The following is a 20,943-nucleotide window of genomic DNA, read 5'->3' as shown; positions in this document are numbered from 1 at the left end:
TGTGAATCCTGGCTAACCCACTTCCAGTCCAGCTCCTTGCTAATGCTCCTGGGTAAGCAACAGAAGATAGTTTAAGTCCCTGGGCCCTTGTACCCATGTGGGAGAACTGGATGAAGCTCCTGGCTTTGGCCTTGCCCAGCCCTGCTATTGCAGCCATTTGGGGAGTGAACCAGCAGATGGATGAGCTCTTTTCTGTCTCTCCCCCTCTCTTTGTAACTCTGACTTTCAGATAAATAGAATCTTTAAAATAAAAACTAACCATGGGGCCGGCGCTGTGGCACAGTGGGTTAATCCATTGCATCCCATATGGGCGCCAGTTCAAGTCCCGGCTGCTCCTCTTCCAATCTGGCTCTCTGCTGTGGCCTGGGAAAGCAGTAGAAGATGGCTCAGGTCCTTGGGCCCCTGCACCCACATGGGAGACTGGGAGGAGACACTATAACATATATGTAATAGAAACCTATAGTATTTTCCATCCTTTTCATTCTCAGTGTTTTTATAAATGTTTTCTGGCTACCTCTTAGTCTTCAGGGTTATTTTTTAAAGTCATTAAGTATGTTGTATTAATATTGTCCTATACATTTTGGTTTTTTATTTCTTGATATTTCAAAATACATTTATTGAGTCATGGTCATAGTACTACTTATGGTAGAGGTGAGGAGATGGTCTGGTGTGTTTCTCATCTGAGAATTATGCCAAGAGATTTTTATGAAAAAGTAGTATGCTGGCAGTTTTATTTTCAAAATAAATAACTGGTGGGCAGGTATCCTTGCATAGAACATCTTTTCATTTGAGTTCTTAGAATAATAGCACTAATCTTTTGTTTTACTGACATTTGGAGTATTAAGATATAACTCTCCCTCCCTCACTTCTTTTCTTCTCCTACATTAAGCAAAGTACAGAAACCAAAATAAGCTTGAAGACAGATCTTCAAGGCTGAACCCAGTTTTTCACTTTTAGAAATGTAACTGTTAACACATAGTACAATCTGAGTTCTCTAATTTTTTAAGGCATTTTACACTGGTTTAATATAATGTCAACCTTGACATCCTGTGTCTAAAATAATTTTTCATAACTGAAAGCACAGGTGACTCCCCAAAAAATTGAACATTGTTAAAATTAAAAACTTGTTCTTCAGAAGGCACCATCAGGAAAAAGATACCCAATAGAAGGTGAGAAAATATCTGCAAATTATTTTTCTGATAAGGAACTAGTGTCTGTTGTATAACAAATACTTACACAAAACTCATTCATAAAAAAACCAACAATTGTGGGAAAAGATTTTTAATATCATTTGCTTGAAGGAAAATGCTACTCAAAGCCAGAATGAGATAACTGTATTCCCACTAGGATAGCAGTAATCAACAAGATAGGGGTGGGTGTCGTGCTGTGGCACTATGAGTTATACTGCGGCTTGCGACACCTGCATTCTGTATGTGAATGTCTAGTTTAAATCCAAGCTCCTTTCCTTCCAATCCAACTCCCCTGCATCATGGACGACAGCAGATGACGACCCAGTAATTGGGTTCCTGTCAACTTTGTTTTACCTGGGTGGAGTTGGAGGCTCCTAGTTTCAGTCAGGCCCAGCCCTGCCTGTTTGGCCAATTGAGTGAACTGGTGGGTAGAATATCTCTGTCTCTCCTTGTCTCTGTTACTCTGCCTTTCAAGTATACAAAAATAAATAGCATTTAAAAATAATAATAAGGGACCAGTGTTGTGGCATAGCAGGTTAAGCTACTGCCTGCTACACAGGCATTCCATATCAAAGCACCAGTTTGAGTCCTGGCTGTTCTACTTCCAATCCAGCATTCCTGCTGTTGCACCTGGGAAAGTAGAGGAAGATGACCCAGGTACTTAGGCCCCTGCCATTCCCATGGGAGACCCAAAAGGAGCTCCTGACTTCAGCCTACACACAGCCATTGCAACCATTAGGGGAGTGAACAGAGATGGATGATCTGTCCATCTGTCTCTGTCTCTGTCACTCTGCCTTTCAAGTAAATAAATCTAAAAAAATTAATTTTAAAAAGATGAGTTTGGGCTATAATGTAGAGAAATTGGAACCTCACATAGTCCTGCTAGAAATGCAAGTTGGTGCACGTGCTCTGGAAAACATTTAGGCAGTTCTTCAAAAGGTTGAACAAAGTTCTTTTAGATATACACTCCAGAAAAATGAATACCTAGCTCCTTATACTTGTACATGAATTTTCATAGCAGTATTATAATAACTAAAAGGTGAAAACAACTGAAAAATAATCAACGACTATCTAAAATGTGGTATGTCCATAGGATAGAATATTCAGCAGTGAGAGGGAGTGGAGTTCTGACATTGTGCTGGAACATGGATGAACTTTAAAAGCATGCTAAGGGAACGACCAGCTGCAAAAGACCACATATTAGTATGGTTCCATTTATATGAAATGTCTGTACTAGGCAAGTCGGTATGAAGTGGGGAGTAGACTGTTTTTATTCCGGGTCCCTGCCTCATACCTAGAGAAACATTCCAAGTACAGGCACATAAAGGCACATAAAGTGATTAAGTTTTACTTAAAGCATGGAAAAGTGAGGGTGTGCATGTGTGTGCGCATACACACACACAAGCATGGGTTGCCCTACACAGAGAAATACCCGACACGAGTGGGCAGTGGGCTCCAAGGAGAAAGGGGAAAGGAGAAAGAGCACCCCAGCACCTCCTCCAGTCATGGTCTCTGGTGGAAGAGCGAGCTCCCCCAACTTGTTGGCCTGTTTTGAGGTGGGAAGGGGGCACCTCTACAGGCATAAAACCACCTGTTTTACGATACCTCCATAAAATTCCTTGTGGATCTTGGTATACATATTTCCATGGGGTGTTCTCTCCAGGTCCCAGCTGATGAAGCAGATGCATGGGAAAAAGGAGTGTTTTGATGAGGAGAAGGATAGTATTCCACATGGGGTGGGATCTTATGGCTTGTAGGTATCTCCAGCTCAGCTATCCTAACTAGCTGTGTGCCTATCCCCGTATCAGGTAGAGATAGAAAAGCAGATCAATGGTTTCCTAGGGCTGGAGAGTTTAGGGGAAATTAGAGGTGACTGCTAATGGATATGGGTTTCCTTGCGGTGGGAGATGATGATGGTATACTAAAATTTACTGCTGATGGTTGCATAATCCTGTGAACATTAAAAACCATTGGATTGTGTCTTTTAAGCAAGGCAGTTAGCTGCTCTCCTGTGTCTGTATCCAGGGATGTTAGGGTTTTTCATTTGTAGCATCCCCTAATGTCTAATGCACTCCATATTCTAGTCTGTCTTTAATCTCATCTCCTATATATCCTAAATTTGCACATGTCTCTTCTTGCTTTTCCATGACCTCTGGGAATTTGAGTTCACCCCCGTTCATCAACCAGGAAGTATAAGTTAAATGTTGGCTATTTTACAGGTCCATTGGAAAGTATGCCTGCCCCAGAATTTGTCAGGTCATGAGCAATTTAGGGATAGTAGATATGGGTGAGGTGGATATGTTTGTTTACTGTCTCTGTATTTGCATATTAAAAGGAGTTTAAACTTCACAAGGGCAGAGAATTTATCTGCCTCAACCCACCACATCAACTATCTGTCTTGATTACTGCTGTATCCTCTGTCTAAAACATCATCCGGAATGTGGTTAGATGTTCAGTAAAGATGACAGTTGGTGCCTCGTTCATAATGAGACCTTGATTTTAGCTGTCTTGAAGGATGAAGGAGCTTATCTAATGAGTTGCTCATGCTGAGTTGCCTATAGTGATAATCCCTACTAGTTCTCTCCCTATTAGGATGCTTTACAACCCTGTATAGTAAGTGCTTAGTTAATATTTATTTCATGGAAAAAGTAACATTTTCAGGTCATTAAACAAAACAAACCCCAGCCCAACTTCCTGGAAATAGTGCTCTTTTTCCATGCAGACCACTCTGATTTGTATACTGTCTCATTGAATATAAAACCATATTTTGGCCGGCGCTGCGGCTTACTAGGCTAATCCTCCATCTTGCTACGCCGGCACACTGGGTTCTAGTCCCGGTCGGGGCACCGGATTCTGTCCCGGTTGCCCCTCTTCCAGGCCAGCTCTCTGCTGTGGCCCGGGAGTGCAGTGGAGGATGGCCCAAGTGCTTGGGCCCTGCACCCCATGGGAGACCAGGAGAAGCACCTGGCTCCTGCCATCGGATCAGCGCAGTGCGCCGGCTGTAGCGCGCTGGCCGCAGCGGCCATTGGAGGGTGAACCAACAGCAAAGGAAAACCTTTCTCTCTGTCTCTCTCTCTCACTGTCCACTCTGCCTGTCAAAAAAAAAAAAAAAAAAAACCATATTTCACAGTATCATACATGTGATGTTGGCTTTTATTGCTCTGTGTGAAATTACTCAGGAACTGCCTAAGTGCTACTCTTTGGGAAGTTTTGTTTTGGTCAGGATTCATGGCTCATCAGGACTAGAATATACATTGAGACCAAGTATTTCAAGTCCTCCTTTTATTGGCCTTAAGTATAACTCTGGCAAACTTCAGAAAAAACATTCCCAGTAGGAGAGTGCAGCTGTGAAGGGGGTGGTGCCAGCAACAGCTTGTAAGGAGAAAGATCAGAAGAGCTGGCTCTGATTTCTTACTGGAGGAAAAGATACAGCTTTTGGTGACAAGCTGCATTCTTTAGCAGTGACTTTATTTTTCCTTCACCACAAACCAGACTTGTACTATTTCCAGCCTAAGCACATCATGTAGGCACTTCCCTACTGCATTGTTTCAGTTTCTGAAATGGTGTCATGCTCCCTAAATTGAGTCCAACTTTTAATGCAGTACCTTTCAGATGGACACATTTTATACTTCATCTGTTTCTTTTTTAGTTTATAAAATCCTTAAGATTAGGGCCTAATACATTCTTAACAACATTCATCATCTTATAGTTATTTCATTATGTATTAATAAATAGTTGGAATGCTTCTGAGGTTTTTCTCATCAGAAAATCAGACCTTGCTTCTTTGGTATCTGACCCTGTCTTTTCCCTTTGTCCTACCTCAGCATATTTTACAATCCTGTGTGCTTTTCTACCCCATTCTATGATGCTGTGTTTTTCCTTAACACTCACTTTAAGGTTTGTTTTTCTTTTCTTTCTTTTTTTTTTTTTTTTTTTTTTGTCTTTTAAAGATTTATTTATTTGGGGCTGGCGCTGTGACACAGTAGGTGAAAATCATAGCCTGCAGTGCTGGAATGCTATATGGGTGCCAGTTTGAGTCCTGCCTTGCTGCTCCACTTCTGATCCAGTTCCCTACTAATGTACCTGGAAAAGCAGCACAGAATGGCCCAAGTCCTTGGGTGCCTGCACCTTCATGGGAGACCCAGAAAATACTCCTGACTCCTGGCTTCAGCCTGGCCCAGCCCTGGCTGTTGTGGCCATATTTGAAAGGCTGAGTTAGAGAGAGAGAGAGAGATTTTCCATCCACTGGTTCACTCTACAAAGGACCCTGGAACTCCATTTATGTCTCCCACTTTAGGGTGGGACCCCAAGTACTTGGACTATCTTTTACTGCTTTCCCAGTGGCATTAACAAGGAACTGGTTCAGAGATGGGACAGCCGAGACTTGAACCAGGACCCTTGTGGGATGCTGGCATCACAGGCAGCGGCATAACCCACTTCATCACAGGGCCAACCCTAAGTTTTCCTTTCTTTTTTTTTTTTTTTTTTGACAGAGTGGACAGTGAAAGAGAGAGACAGAGAGAAAGGTCTTCCTTTGCCGTTGGTTCACCCTCCAATGGCCACCGCAGCAGGCGCGCTGTGGCCGGCATGCTGCGGCCAGCGCACCGCGCCTATCCTAAGGCAGGAGCCAGGTGCTTCTCCTGATCTCCCATGGGGTGCAGGGCCCAAGCACTTGGGCCATCCTCCACTGTACTCCCGGGCCACAGCAGAGAGCTGGCCTGGAAGAGGGGCAACTGGGACAGAATCCGGCACCCCGACCGGGACTAGAACCCGGTGTGCCGGCACCGCAAGACGGAGGATTAGCCTAGTGAGCCGCGGCGCCGGCCAAGTTTTCCTTTTCTTAAAGGCAAGTGCTTTTCCTTGAGTTCTTTCAGGGCTTTTGTATATATATTGTTTTGCTTGCTGACTTGCACGGAGGACCAAAGAATGCATTAATGAAAAAATTGTTTAAAGTTATTTGAACTTCATTTGCATCTCCAATTGTAGATTCTTTGTTACTCAAAACTGAGACTCACAAGGCAGGCACATGTGTATCAATAACGAGGCAATGGAAGTTAGATAAGGCTATAAGACATTTAAGTAGATGATAGGCATAAAGGGAAGAAGTCAGGGGGAATCAGGAAGGATGAGACATCTACCTTGGATGACCAGTGATGTCATTGTAGGAAGGCTCAGATATTGAGCCCCCATTGTATGGTGAGTGCTTTACTTAATCATTCCTTACAATACTCTTTTATTTTAAAGATTTATTTATTTATTTAAAAGTCAGAGTTACACAGAGAGAGAAGGAGAGGCAGAAGAAGAGAAAGAGAGAGAGATCTTCTGTCCACTGGTTCACTCCCCAGTTGGCCGCAACAGCTGGAGCTGTGCCAATCCAAACTCAGGAGCCAGGGGCTTCCTCTGGGTGTTCCCACACAGGTGCAAGAGCCCAAGGACTTGAGCCATCTTCTGCTTCCCCAGCCCACAGCAGAGAGCTGGATCAGAAGAGGAGCAGCTGGGACATGAACCGGTGCCCATATGGAATGCCAGCATTACAGGCGGCAGCTTCACCAGCTGCACTACAGCGTCAGCCCCTGCAGTACTCTTTTAAGATTAAGTGTTCCGTCAGTTTTGCTGATGAGGAAACTTTAGTCTTAGGGAGAAGTCACTTGCTTAAGGTTGCATGACTGTTAGTACCCTAACTGAAATTCCATGATATACAGAATGCTCTTTGTATACTTCTTTGCCATTAACCTAAATGGGGGACATGACAATTCTGAGTTTAGGAAGGATATGGAAATAGAAAGTATTTAGTTTAGACTTATTAAAGTTTGTGCAGGATTGGTAGGTAGAATTTGAAAGAGGTATTTTCACTTGGAGAAGGAATGTTTGGTCATTTGTCATTTTCCTGTTTGGTTTTATTGTGGCTTAATCCAAATCATCATTTGAGGAGCAAATATAGACAAAATTATTTTTTTAAAAAAGATTTACTTGAGCCGGCGCCGTGGCTCAATGGGCTAATCCTCTGTCTTGCGGCGCCGGCACACCGGGTTCTAGTCCCGGTCGGGGCGCCGGATTCTGTCCCAGTTGCCCCTCTTCCAGGCCAGCACTCTGCTGTGGCCCAGGAGTGCAGTGGAGGATGGCCCAAGTGCTTGGGTCCTGCACCCCATGGGAGATCAGGAGAAGTACCTGGCTCCTGCCATCGGATCAGCACAGTGCGCCGGCCGCAGCGCACCGGCCGCGGCGGCCATTGGAGGGTGAACCAACGGCAAAAGGAAGACCTTTCTCTCTGTCTCTCTCTCTCACTGTCCACTCTGCCTATCAAAAAAAAAAAAATTTTATTTGAAAGAGTTACACAGAGAGATTAAAGATGAGAGAAAGAGAAAGAGAGAGGTCTTCCATCTGCTGGTTCACTCCCCAGATGGCCACAATGGCCGGAGCTGGGCTGATCCAAAGCCAGGAGCTTCTTTTGGATCTCCCAGGCGAGTGCAGGGGCCCAAAGACTTGGGCCATCTTCTACTGCTTTCCCAGGCCATAGCAGAGAGCTGGATCGGAAGAGGAGCAGCCGGGTCTTGAACCAGAGCCCATAATGGGATGCCAGTGCTTCAGGCCAGGGTGTTAACCTGCTGCACCACAGCACCGGCTCCATAATTCTTTTTTTTTTTTTTAAAGATTTATTTTATTTATTTGAGAGGTAGAGTTACAGAGAGAGGGAGTAACAGAGAAAAAGGTCTTCCATTCACTGGTACACTCTGCAATGGCCACAATGACTGAAGCTGGTCCAATCAGGAGCCAGTAGCTCCTTCTGGGTCTCATGTGGGTGCAGAGGCCCAAGCACTTGGGCCATCTTCTACTGCTTTCCCAGGCCATCCAGCAGAGAGCTGCATCAGAAGAGGAGCAGCCGGGACATGAACTAGTGCCCATATTGGATGCTGGTGCTGCAGGCAAAGGCTTAGCCCACTATGGCACAGCACTGGCCCTCAGATAAAACCTTTTTTTTTTTTTTTTTTTTTTTTTGAGAGAGAGAGAGAGACAGAGAGAAAGGTCTTCCTTTTGCCATTGGTTCACCCTCCAATGGCCGCCGTGGCCGGCGCGCTGCGGCCGGCGCACCGCGCTGATCCGATGGCAGGAGCCAGGTACTTCTCCTGGTCTCCCATGGGGTGCAGGGCCCAAGCACTTGGGCCATCCTCCACTGCACTCCCTGGCCATAGCAGAGAGCTGGCCTGGAAGAGGGGCAACCGGGACAGAATCCGGCGCCCCAACCGGGACTAGAACCTGGTGTGCCAGCGCCGCAAGGTGGAGGATTAGTCTAGTGAGCCGTGGCGCCAGCCCCAGATAGAACTCTTAATCTCCCAAATTTTACAATCTAGTGGGGGAAGACAAGACACTTACATTTTAACTAAATGCAAAATACAATTTTGACAAATGCGGTGAAGTTACTTGAATACTCTCATATGAGGCTGTAATAACAGAATGGTTAGGGAAGGTTTTAGAGAAAGTTAGTTTGAGCTCTGTGTCTAGAGGATGTATGTTAAGTAGAGTGATGGGGAGAATGCTTCAAGCAGAGAAGCAAGTGCTATGATCTTTGGAGAGATTGTTCTTCAAAGAATCAGAGAAGGCCTTTGAGGCTAATAAGCAGTACAAATGTATTAGAGGATAGGTAACCCTGTAGACTCTGCAGGGCCTTGGAGGACTTGCTTAGAGCTTTGACCACCTGGCCAGTGCTGTGGCATAGTGGGTTAAGCCTCTGCCTACAGCTAGGCATCCCATATGGGTGCCAGTTCTAGTTCCGGCTGCTCCTCTTCCAATCCAGCTCTCTGCTATGGCCTGGGGAAGCAGTAGAAGATGGATGGCCCAAGTCCTTGGGCCCCTGCACCCATGCGGGAGACACAGGAAGAAACTCCTGGCTTCTAATCGGCCCAACTCTGACCATCGTGGCCATTTGGAGAGTGAACTAACAGATGGAAGACCTTTCTGTTATCTGTCCTCTCTAACTCTACCTCTCAAGTAAATTAATAAATAAAATCTTTTAAAAAATAAAAAGAAGAAGAACTTTGAAAGGATTGCTCTATTTGTAGGTCAAGGATGTAGAGATTTTGCTAATACTGCACACTGGGGAAGAAATAAGAGCTTAGCCTGGGATATTGTCAGTGGACATGGAAAGAAATAGGAAGTATATTATAGTACCTGGATTCAGTGCCCAGCTCGACTCCTTACTCCCATTTTCTTAATGAAGACCTGGAGGCAGTGGTAAGGACTCAAAGTTGGGTTGCTGCAACCCATGTGGAAGATCTGGATTGTGTTCTGGCTTTAGCCTTCCTCCTTCTACCCATCACCCAACCATTACAGGCATTTGGGCAGTGAACCAGTACATGGGAGCTGTGTCTTGTTTCTCTCTCTCTTCAACAAATAATTCTAAAAGATTGCATCTATATTAGTTTATTAAGTACACCATAATAAAATACCACAAACTTGATAGCTTAAGCAATAATTTATTTTCAATGTTTATTTGAAGACATTTTTAGATGTTTTTATTTATTTTTAAATATTTTTTAAAGATGTTTTTATTTATTTGAAAGAGAGAGAGAGAGAGGTCTTCCATCTTCTGGTTCACTCCCCAGATGGCTGCAATGGCCAGATGGGCCCATCAGGAATCAAGAGCTTCTGGGTCTCCCACATGAGTGCAGGGGCCCAAGGACTTGGACCGTCCTCGCTGCTTTCCCAGTCGCATTAACAGGAAGCTGGATTAGAAGTGGAGCTACTGGAATTCTAACTGGTTCCCATATGGGGTGCCGGCGCTGCAGGCCAGGGCTTTAACCCTCTGTGCCACATCGCTGGCCCCTTTTCACATAGTTAGAAAACTAAAATCCAGGGGCCGGCGCCGTGGTGCAGCGGGTTAACGCCCATGTGGATCATATGGATGCTGATTCGAGTCCCGGCTGCTCCACTTCCGATCCAGCTCTCTGCTACGGCCTGGGAAAGCAGTAGAAGATGGCCCAAGTCCTTGGGCCCCTGCACCCACGTGGGAGACCTGGAAGAAGTTCCTGGCTCCTGGCTTTAGATCGGCACAGCTCTGGCGGTTATAGCCAGTTGGGGAGTGAACCATCAGATAGAAGATCTCTCTCTCTCTCTGCCTCTCCTCTCTCTGTGTAACTCTTTCAAATAAATATATAAATCTTTAAAAAAAAAAAAAAAAACTAAAATCCAAAGTCAAGATATTTGATATCATCTTAGACCTCTTTCCTTGGCTTGCAGATGATTACCTCCTCACTGTATCCTCACATGGTCACCCATTTGTGCTTTCCTCTGTACTAAATTTTATATATATATATATGTTCAGAAATACTAGTTCAGTGCTAGTGTTGTGATGCAGTGCAGAGGCCACCGTCTTCGATGTCTGCATCCCATATGGCCACCAGTTCAAGTACCTGATGCCCCACTTTTGATCCAGCCCTATGCTACTATGCCTGCGAAAACAGCAGAAGATGATCCAAGTGCTTGGCCAGTTGTACTCACTGGGGAGACCCAGATGGAGTTGGAGGCTACTGGCTTCGACCTGACCCAGGCCCGGCCATTGCAGCCAGTTGAACCAGTGATTGGGACATTTGTCTCTTTCCCCTTCCCCCAATTCCCCCTGTCCATAGCTCCGCCTTTCAAATAAAGAAATAAATATTTTTAAAAAACACACACAAAAAACAAAAATACTAGTTTCTTTAGGATTCTTTCCAAATTTCTTCAAGAAAATGGGTGAAACACAAGTGCTAGATAGTTACTGTTGTCAAATTCAAAGCACACTTTTTTAACCAGGGAGCTTTCCTAATGAACACTACAAAATCTGAAAGCACAGGAGTCTGTGCAGGCACCATTCATCACTGAACATCATCTGGAAAGTGTACTTTTTGTTGTCAGCTCTGCACTTAGGCCCTGGAACACAGGATATTCAAAAATGTTTAATGTTTCATTTGTTTTCACTTGGGAATGAAACATAACTGCCATGCAATTATAAACTGTATCGCTGATTTGGGGGTCTTTACGACAGTTCCTCATTCTTAATAGGAGAACTCAGAGGACTCAATATGTAATTGTATTCACAGCTATGACTTACTTTACAGCAAAAGAATGCAAAGCAAAACTTGAGCGGGGACAGGTGCAGAGGAAGAAGTCCAGAGGAAATTAGGCACAAGTTGTCAGTAGTTTTCTATTGGATTCACAGAGGACTTGCTTAATTTCTCTGCTGTGCACTTGTGAAGGGTTGTCCATCAGGGAAGCTCATTGGAGTCTCATGTGTCCACAGTACTGAATAGACACCCACTGCCGGGCCGGCGCTGCGGCTCACTAGGCTAATCCTCCGCCTTGCAGCGCCGGCACACCGGTTCTAGTCCTGGTCGGGGCGCCAGATTCTGTCCCGGTTGCCCCTCTTCCAGGCCAGCTCTCTGCTGTGGCCAGGGAAGTGCAGCAGAGGATGGCCCAAGTACTTGGGCCCTGCACCCCATGGGAGACCAGGAGAAGTACCTGGCTCCTGCCATCGGATTAGCGCGGTGCGCCGGCTGCAGCGCGCCGGCCGCAGCAGCCATTGGAGGGTGAACCAACGGCAAAGGAAGACCTTTCTCTCTGTCTCTCTCTCTCACTGTCCACTCTGCCTCTCAAAAAAAAAAAAAAAAGACACCCACTGCCTACCACATAACCAAAATTCAGACTCCCAGAAGGAAAGCAGGTGTTCAACATAACTCATATTATTTACACAGCGAGTTTAAGCACTGTGGATCAGCAGTCAGGGAAAGGTGGGAACCATCCCCCAGTACAAATATTTTTAAAAGTTGCTGCTTTTATACTCCAATCTGTTCAACTCAGTGTCTTTCTCGTACTAAATAATTGATAACAAGCATATCACACCTTTTTTAAACGGATATGATAGAAATTAAAATACGAGGCTGGCGCCACGGCTCACTAGGCTAATCCTCCGCCTAGCGGCGCCAGCACACCAGGTTCTAGTCCCAGTCGGGGCGCCGATTCTGTCCCGGTTGCCCCTCTTCCAGGCCAGCTCTCTGCTGTGGCCAGGGAGTGCAGTGGAGGATGGCCCAAGTGCTTGGGCCCTGCACCCCATGGGAGACCAGGAAAAAGCACCTGGCTCCTGGCTCCTACCATCGGATCAGCGCGGTGAACCAACGGCAAAGGAAGACCTTTCTCTCTCTCTCTCTCTCTCTCTCACTGTCCACTCTGTTTGTCAAAAAATAAAAAAAAGAAATTAAAAAAAAAGAAATTAAAATACGAAGTTAGGGGTATGTGGTAAGAAGGGTGAGGCCACATTCATCTTTAAATACCAGGATGCCTTAGTCATTTCCTTCTGTGTTTTTCTGAAAAGATGCATGTGAATCAAAATTAAATTGTCGGCCGGTGCCACAGCTCACTAGGCTAATCCTCCACCTGCGGTGCCAGATCCCGGGTTCTAGTCCCGGTTGGAGCGCTGGATTCTGTCCCGGCCGCTCTTCTTCCAGGCCAGCTCTCTGCTGTGGCCCAGGAGTGCAGTGGAGGATGGCCCAAGTGCTTGGGCCCTGCACCCGCAAGGGAGACCAGGAGGAAGCACCTGGCTCCTGGCTTCGGATCAGCGTAGTGGGCTGGCCGCAGCGGCTGTTGGAGGGTGAACCAACAGAAAAAGGAAGACCTTCCTCTCTGTCTCTCTCTCTCACTGTCTACTCTGCCTGTCAAAAAAAAAAATTGTCGAATCATTTTAATTATCTAGAAGGTACTGAGAAGGTACTAGGTACTGAGAAGGTACTAGAAGGTACTGGTTTAACACAAAACAAAACCACCAAAATGACAAATATATCCATAATGTGAATTTTATGGTGGCATAGTAATTTAAGACGTTGCTTGGGAAACTCGCATCCTATATTGGAGTTTCTGGGTTTGATTCCTGGCTCCACTTCATATCTAGCTTCCTGCTAATGTGCACCCTGTCGGGCAGCAGGTGATAGCTCAAATGTTAAGTCCCTGCCACCCACTTAGGAATCACATATGGAGTTTCTGGTTCCTGGCTTTGACGTGCCTCATCCCTGTCTGTTGCTAGCCTTTGGAGAGTGAACCAGTTAATGGGAATTCTCTCTCGTGACTCTCAATAAAATCTATTTGTTTGAAAGGGGCAGAGAGAAAGGGGAGAGGAAGAGAAAGAAACAGACAGAGATCTCCCATCCTAAAATTTCCAGATGCTAGTAGCAGCTATGACTGGGCAATGCTGAAGCCAGGAGCCAGGAACTCTGTCAAAGTATTCTCTGTGGGTGGCAGGGACCCAAGTATTGAGCCATCATCCACTGTCCCCAAGGGTTCATGTTAGCAGAAAGCTGGAACAGGGAATAGAGCCAGGACTTGAACCTAGGCACTCTGGTATGAGATGCCAGTGTCCCAAGTGGCATCTTTACTACCATGCCAAATGTCCTGCCTGTGTAGTACAACTTTGTTCTTCTTTTCTGCTTTCTGTGTTCCCTATAAACAGTGAATCATAAGACTGAAGAAATCTAACCACAAAAAAATGCATGCTTAGAAATTTTTACCTAAAATTCTCTCCTACATCACACTGCATCCCAATTCCATTTCACTAAAGTAGCTCAATTTTAAATATTGTGGTTACAAATACAGTTCTTTTGAATAACAAAAAATTTATTTATTTGAAAGGTGGAGTTACAGAAACAGAGAGACACAGAGGTCTTCCATCTGCTGGTTTACTCCCCAAATGGCCACAACAGCCAGAGCTGATCCGATCTAAAGCCAGAAGCCTGGAGCTTCTTCCCTGTCTCCCACATGGGTTCAGGGGCCCAAGGACTTGGGTCATCTTCTACTGCTTTCCCAGGCCATAGCAGAGAACTGAATTGGAAGAGGGGCAGCTGGGACTCGAACCAACACCCATATGGGATGCTGGCACTGCAGGTAGTGGCTTTACCCACTATACCACAGTGCTGGCCCCTGAACAAAAATTTTTTGTTTCTTTAAAAGCCTATTTGATTTGGGGCTTACATTGTGGCATAGCAGGGTAAGCCACTGTCTGCAACACCTGCCACTCAGTGGGAGACCCAGTAGGTATTTCTGGCTCCTGGCATCTGCATGGCCCAGCTTTGGTCATTGTGGCCATTTGGGAAGTAAATCCTCAAATGAATCTCTGTGACTGTTTCTCCCTGTCTCTCTGTAAGTCTACCTTTCAAGTAATCCCTCCCTCTCCCAAAAAAAGTTTTTTAAAGGCTGTGTTAAATTTTTAGACTAGGTAGTTTAAGAACATGATATCGGGGGCCAGCATTGCATTGAAAAGTAAAAAATTGATAGTGTTGAGGCATATGCCACAGGTGAATTCACTGAGAAAATATTCTTGAAGAAAAGTCATTTTGGGGGACTGGTGCTGTGGCACGGCAGGTCAGTGCCACGGCCTGCAATGCCAGCATCCCATATGGGTACCAGTTAGATTCCCAGCTGCTCCACCTTCAATCCAGCTCCCTGCGGAGGCAACTGGGAAAGCAGTGGAAGATGGCCTAAGTGTTTGGGCCCCTGGCTTCGGCCATGCCCAGCCCTGGCTGTTGGGGCCATTTGGGGAGTGATCCAGTGGATGAATGATCTCTCACTATATGTATCTTCTCTCTCTCTCTCTCTCTCTCTCTCCAACTCTGCCTTTCAAATAAATAAATTTGAAAAAAATTGGTAAACTGGCATAATTCCATCGCAACCTATAGAATATTAAATTAGCTTATTGAGTACAGTCTGGTTCATTAATTGCTTGACAGATCTGTTTATATTGATTTATCTGTTGGTGTATTCAGAATGAGCATATCTGGGTAAATTCTTCATGTGGAACTAGTTAAATTAACATTCCATGCAAGTTTTTAAGTGTTGCTTGTTTTTAGATCCTTTAAAAGTAGGTCACATATCTAAATGTGAATTTTTTATGTATTTTTTGTTCTAGAAGTCAATATTAAGACACAATCTGCACAGTAGACCAGCTTGCTATCTCTCCCAGGACCCCTTCTGCTTGCCATATGTAGCCTCCTACCCCCATTAAAAAGGAAAAGCATGATCTCTAGAAATTTTCTTAAAAAATAATCATTTTCTCCATTTTTAAAAATTTAGGAACAAGTTCCTGTTCCAGTCTATCATCCAACACCCAGCCAGACTCGGCTAGCAACTCAGCTGACTGAAGAGGAACAAATTAGGATAGCTCAAAGAATAGGCCTTATACAGCATCTGCCTAAAGGAGTTTATGACCCTGGAAGAGATGGATCAGAGAAAAAGATCCGGGAGTAAGTTTTTAATAAATTTATACTTTTCCTCATGTACTTTGGAAGTCAGACATGCAAGAGAATGCTTAAATGTAGCAATTAAAAGGATTTTCATATCAAAATAGCTAGAAAATGATGGCATGAGTTCTGACCATTTATACTCATGCTGCCTATCCACTGGATTACAGTTGATAATTAGTCATTCAACCATGTGAATGTGAACTGAGACCCAGTATACAGATATTCCCATAGTTTGAGACAGGTTCTGTACCCAGTAAAACAGAGTCCTAGGGCTGTGTTTCCAGAGGTGTACCTCACTCCTCTCACTAAAGCTTTATGGACAAGGCCGGCGCCGCGGCTCACTAGGCTAATCCTCCGCCTAGCGGCGCCGGCACACCGGGTTCTAGTCCCGGTCGGGGCGCCGGATTCTGTCCCGGTTGCCCCTCTTCCAGGCCAGCTCTCTGCTGTGGCCAGGGAGTGCAGTGGAGGATGGCCCAAGTGCTTGGGCCCTGCACCCCATGGGAGACCAGGATAAGTACCTGGCTCCTGGCTCCTGCCATCGGATCAGCGCGGTGCACCGGCCGCAGCGCGCTGGCCGCGGCGGCCATTGGAGGGTGAACCAACGGCAAAGGAAGACCTTTCTGTCTGTCTCTCTCTCTCACTGTCCACTCTGCCTGTTAAAAAAAAAAAAAAAAAAAAAAAAAAAAAAGCTTTATGGACAAAATACTCAGTGGAGATAGTCTTATTTAGGCAAAAAAAATTATGCAAGCTGCATTCATGTTTAGGACTTCAGTAATTTGTAGTATTGGAATTCTTCAGTAAGTTATGCAACCATTAAACTTGTTTCTTAAGGGTTTTTAGTGATAGGAGAAGTCCTGTCTATTTCTAAACTTGTGAAATTTATTAAGCCTGATAAATTGAAGATGAAATTTTACTTATGTGGAATTTTTGTTCCCAGGGCATATATTATCTATGAGGTTTCCAATGAGAACAGCTGTTCTTTTAGGTTGCAAATGGCCTCACCAAAATAGACACGTTGTGATTTACTTTGTTGTAGTTTGACTGTTTGAAGTTCACAGCACTATTTAGCACTAATACTTAACAGCATTGACACTTAAGAGTCTAAACACTGATGAAACACTGCAGAATGGGTTGCTTCTTGAGCCTGAAGAAACCGAGTTAATGAAGAGAGCTTTAATGTAGAGCAGCCCCAATAAGTAGGCTGAAATTAGTGCTTCTGTTTTTACATGTCATTATTAAAATGAGAATTATATTAGTCTGGGATTACACTAAAAACTCAGCACAAAGAACAGGGTTGATAAAATGATGATTGCCTACCTAAAGATGCTTTCAGGTATCTCCCAATGTGGAGCTGTTTTATAAGCTAGCAGTGGATTGATCCCCAGTGTGACACTTTTTTTTTTTTTTTTTCTCTGTTGATTGCTCTTAAGTCTTGCAAATTCCCAGGGAGTTGGAATAAGACAATATGTGTGAATCAGCACTCACTAGGAAAAGTTCCGTTTTGGTGATGACTGAAATGCCACTCTAATGTGTTGCTTGGATTAACACTGTCTTTGTAATGGGATTTTGAAGAAAATTCTGAGTGGGCCACTTCTCTAAAAATGCCTTCTGATTTCTCTCCCCGCCCCCAACAGGTGTGTGATCTGTATGATGGACTTTGTTTATGGGGACCCAATTCGATTCCTGCCGTGCATGCACATCTACCACCTGGACTGTATAGATGACTGGCTGATGAGATCCTTCACGTGCCCCTCCTGCATGGAGCCAGTTGATGCAGCACTGCTTTCATCCTATGAGACTAATTGAGCCAGGGTCTCTCGTCTGACTTCAAGTGAACCATCATTTTGGTGGTTTTGATCTTTTGTCACTGAGCCCAAAGAGCCAGGAATTAGGAATTAAGATCATGCACAAAAGTTTCCTAGAAATTCCTGGATGGCTGCAGATGTTGGGGGAAAGTATGTGATATTTTAGAAATTAGGGGGGAAAGTAGGATGGTATTTTTATGTAAAGCCTTGACCCAGTGTTTAAAAATATAATTGTATTTAGATCTTGTAATTGCTCCAGTACATAGGAATTGTGTAAAGTGTTACAGCAGCTGTATATGTTTAAATTGTGTGTGTTGAAGATTAGGAAAAAGATAGTGGTTATTTTTCCTAAATGAAATAACGTTCTCCCCACCCACCCACCCAACTCAAATTCTTTTCTGAAGTTGCTGGCATTTGGGTCAAGGTTTTATTAAAAGCTACATTTTATAACACTGGCACAAAAAAAAAAAGTAGTTTTAAGCTTGTTTGCACAGTTCTTTTTTTCCATTGGAAATGGAATTCATTGCCTTAGGTCTTTTTAAATAGTGTATTATTATCGTTGGGGCTGGCTCTATGCTTGAAAACCAGTTTATTTATAACCTGTTATAAGTGCTATATTCTGTTTGCAGTTAGGAAATGCAGAATTCAAAGTGGTCTCCTAGCTTGTAAGCAAACTGAGATGCACTATCCCTTTTCTATATGTATTTAAAAAAACTGAGTTAATGGTGTCAAGAAATAAATTCTAGCAAAGTGGGGTTTAATATTACCATTTCCTATGTGTTTTATCTAATTCTTTCAGTTGTTAATATGGTGATAATTGAAAGTTAAGGTAAATTTTAAATATTAAGAGTTTTGATTTATTGAATTATGCCACCAGTGCTTATGTAAAAATAAGTGTAGCACCATGGTGAAACTTAAATGAGAAGTAGTTTCTCAGCTGTAACACTTTTGATTTATTCTCTTTCCTGTGACCTCCTTCCCTGTTGTCTTGAACCATAGCAAAAGGATACTGCATCTCTCATCACTGTAGTGCTGAGGTTATTGAAGTTCTATAAAACACATCTCAGTCTTTGTTCTTGGGAAGATACTTGTTAAGTCCTGCTAGCTAGCTGACGAGACAAAGCAGGGAGAACCAAGATAAATGTGTTTCATGTTTGCACACAAATGCAGAATTTGTATAACCACCCGACTTCATGGTTGTAATCTCAAAAAAGAAGGAATTTCTTCTTTATCTTTTTCTTGCAGTTAATGTAAGAATAAATCTCTAAGCTTCTGAAGTGTTAGAGGTAGGGATGGTCTGGTAATGATGTAGTAGTAATGTTTCATTTAGCATGTGTTTGTTTTTCCTTATGTACTCAAAGGTGACTTATTTGTTCAACTCAGTGATACTACAGCTAGCTAAAAATCGTTCATTAGCAAAAGGAGAAGCTGTCTCAACGAAGAACTTGCTAGTTTATATTGAGTTGAATTTTGACTCAAACAGTTCTGTACATTCAGAAGATGAGTATCTTGAAGGTTCTTTATAATTACATTATAGGGGACTTCAGTATGGTATAAGTACTTTGCAGATTGAACATTCAACTGTAGTATCCATATGTTAGTTAATTTCTTGTGAGCCCCATGATGGAAAGACTTAAAGATGAATTTGAGAAAGAGTGAATGAAATTAGATTATCAGGTTCTGTTAAATTGTTACATGTATCTTGCTTAAATTTCTGTTCATTAATTTATATCCACCCAATTACATAAAGCAAATTTTGAAGAAACCCCTGAAGTTGTGCAATATTTTCAGTGACAATTTTTTATTATGTTTTCTACTTAAACATGTCTGTGTCATCAAGTATTATAGTCAGATTTTCTTTTTTTCTAGATTAAAGTTGGTAAATGAACTTTTTTTAAAATCATCTTCCATGTTACAGTTAGTCTTTCTTTATTACAAGGCTTCCTTCACAGAAGTTTGGTAATAATGAAGGAACCAGTATTGAGTGGGATAATTCGTTTTTAAGAATTTTGTATTTAACTTTGTTCTTCACATTGATGTTAAGAATCATCAGTTTTGGTTTTTACTAAGTTGTTAAATAAACTTACAGTACAGCTATAAAGGGCTCAAGTTAGAGTTAATTACATAAGAATATTCTAGATATCTAACCCTTTAAAAGTTATGTATAAATTTAATTATTCAAATTACTTTTAAATGTACATACACTCATACACATGGTGTATACATTTGTATACTTCAAGGAATTTTTTAAAAGTTTACTTCAGAGAAAGGGAGAAAAAGTGAGTGAGCTCCCTTTTACTGGTCCACTCCCTAAATGACCACAAAGGACCGCTGGGGCTGGACCAAAACCAGGAACCAGGAACTCTATCCAGGTCTCCCACGTGGGTGGCAGGAGCCCAATTACTTGAGCCCTCCCTGCTGCCTCCCAGGATCTGCATTAGCAGGAAGCTGGAGTTAAGAGCCAGAGACCAGTATGGAACCCAAGCACCTTGATTCCAGGGCACCGGGGTCCTGAGGTCCTAATCACTAGTGTAAATACCTACCCCCTGGGAAGTTTTGTTTTAAAGTGTTTTTTATTGGTTGGCATTTTGCATCATTGAAGCATATACTTAGACTTGATAGTTTTAATGTTGCTGAAGTCCGGTGATAGGAATAACCTTATTTAGATACAGGCATGATGTGTTTAGGCTCGGCTTCGGGATTTCAAATGTCTCAAAACATTTCAGGAAAAATTAAAACAGTCATTTTAAATGCAAAACTCAACAAGTTCAAGTATTTTCAGATATCTGTAGTTTAGTTCACATACACTTTTTACATTTTCTAAGAGTTCTTTATGGGGAATCTCTTAAGTCAGTATTATATACTCAGCTCCTGTCTACCCTGTGAAACATAAAACAGTATGGTTTTACAAGAGAAGGGGACATTGTGGTGACAGATTGCTTACAAAACTCCTTCATAAGGAGATAAACACTTTTTAAAAGGAGGAGTACTTGACATAGTCAAAAGCAGAGCTCCCTGTGGTCCCAAGACTGAATGTCGTAAACAGGAAAGAAGGTAAGTCCCATCAACAAAATTCAGACAAATGGAGACAGTTTGGTGGCTGCTGCTGATCATACAAGCAATGGGGTCACCGTCATTTCTCAACCAGTGGCATTGCATGTGGATGCTTCTTAGCCAACAGGATAGCCTCGCCTAATGTTTTAAGCCTTTAATTTTGAAATGAGTGGACACAAGAAAAGTTGGATTTTTAATTGTCTCCTAAAGTAATGTAATTGACTTACCTGGATTTAAATATCATGTCTTCTTTTGCTGGATAGGGAGAGAATCAGAGAAGACAGGTTAGGACCCCTCCTCTTCCACCCTGTTCGTATGCAGTTCCCCTGCCCCAATTCAACTAGACTGTCTTAAGGCTTCTAGGGGTTAATGTTTAAGTATTTTTACCCACCAGAGTGAGTACTGTTTTTGTTTCATAACACCTGTCCTTTTAAGTTGCTGGTAACTGTGAGGAACACTGGGACATGGCTTGTTAGAAGGCTAAAAAAATTTTTCACTTAAAAAATAAACAGTCCTGGATTCAGGATACCTTCATCCTGAGTATCATGGGCCTGACAGTAATCAGCCCTCCATATCAGGTAGAAGCTTCAACCGACTGCATGATATTACCCGTTTGGGAGACATGGCTGAATTTCTTCT

At 43.3% G+C, this 20,943-nt stretch overlaps 1 protein-coding gene across 1 annotated transcript in view; it reads left to right on the top strand.

The window, feature by feature from the left end:
- The window catches only part of RNF11 (ring finger protein 11), a 48,545-nt gene extending 29,530 nt beyond the window's left edge, over positions 1-19,015 (top strand). The window contains exons 2-3 of the mRNA XM_008265267.4: positions 15,276-15,445; positions 17,080-19,015. Coding sequence (XP_008263489.1) covers positions 15,276-15,445; positions 17,080-17,251 — 342 coding nt within the window. The 3' untranslated portion in view covers positions 17,252-19,015. The remainder of the gene's footprint in view (positions 1-15,275; positions 15,446-17,079) is intronic.
- The last annotated feature ends 1,928 nt before the right edge of the window (positions 19,016-20,943 follow it).

The sequence above is a fragment of the Oryctolagus cuniculus genome, chromosome 7, assembly GCF_964237555.1.
Source record: "Oryctolagus cuniculus chromosome 7, mOryCun1.1, whole genome shotgun sequence".
NCBI classification, from domain to species: Eukaryota; Metazoa; Chordata; class Mammalia; order Lagomorpha; family Leporidae; genus Oryctolagus; species Oryctolagus cuniculus.
This window is presented reverse-complemented; position numbering and strand designations above follow the sequence as displayed.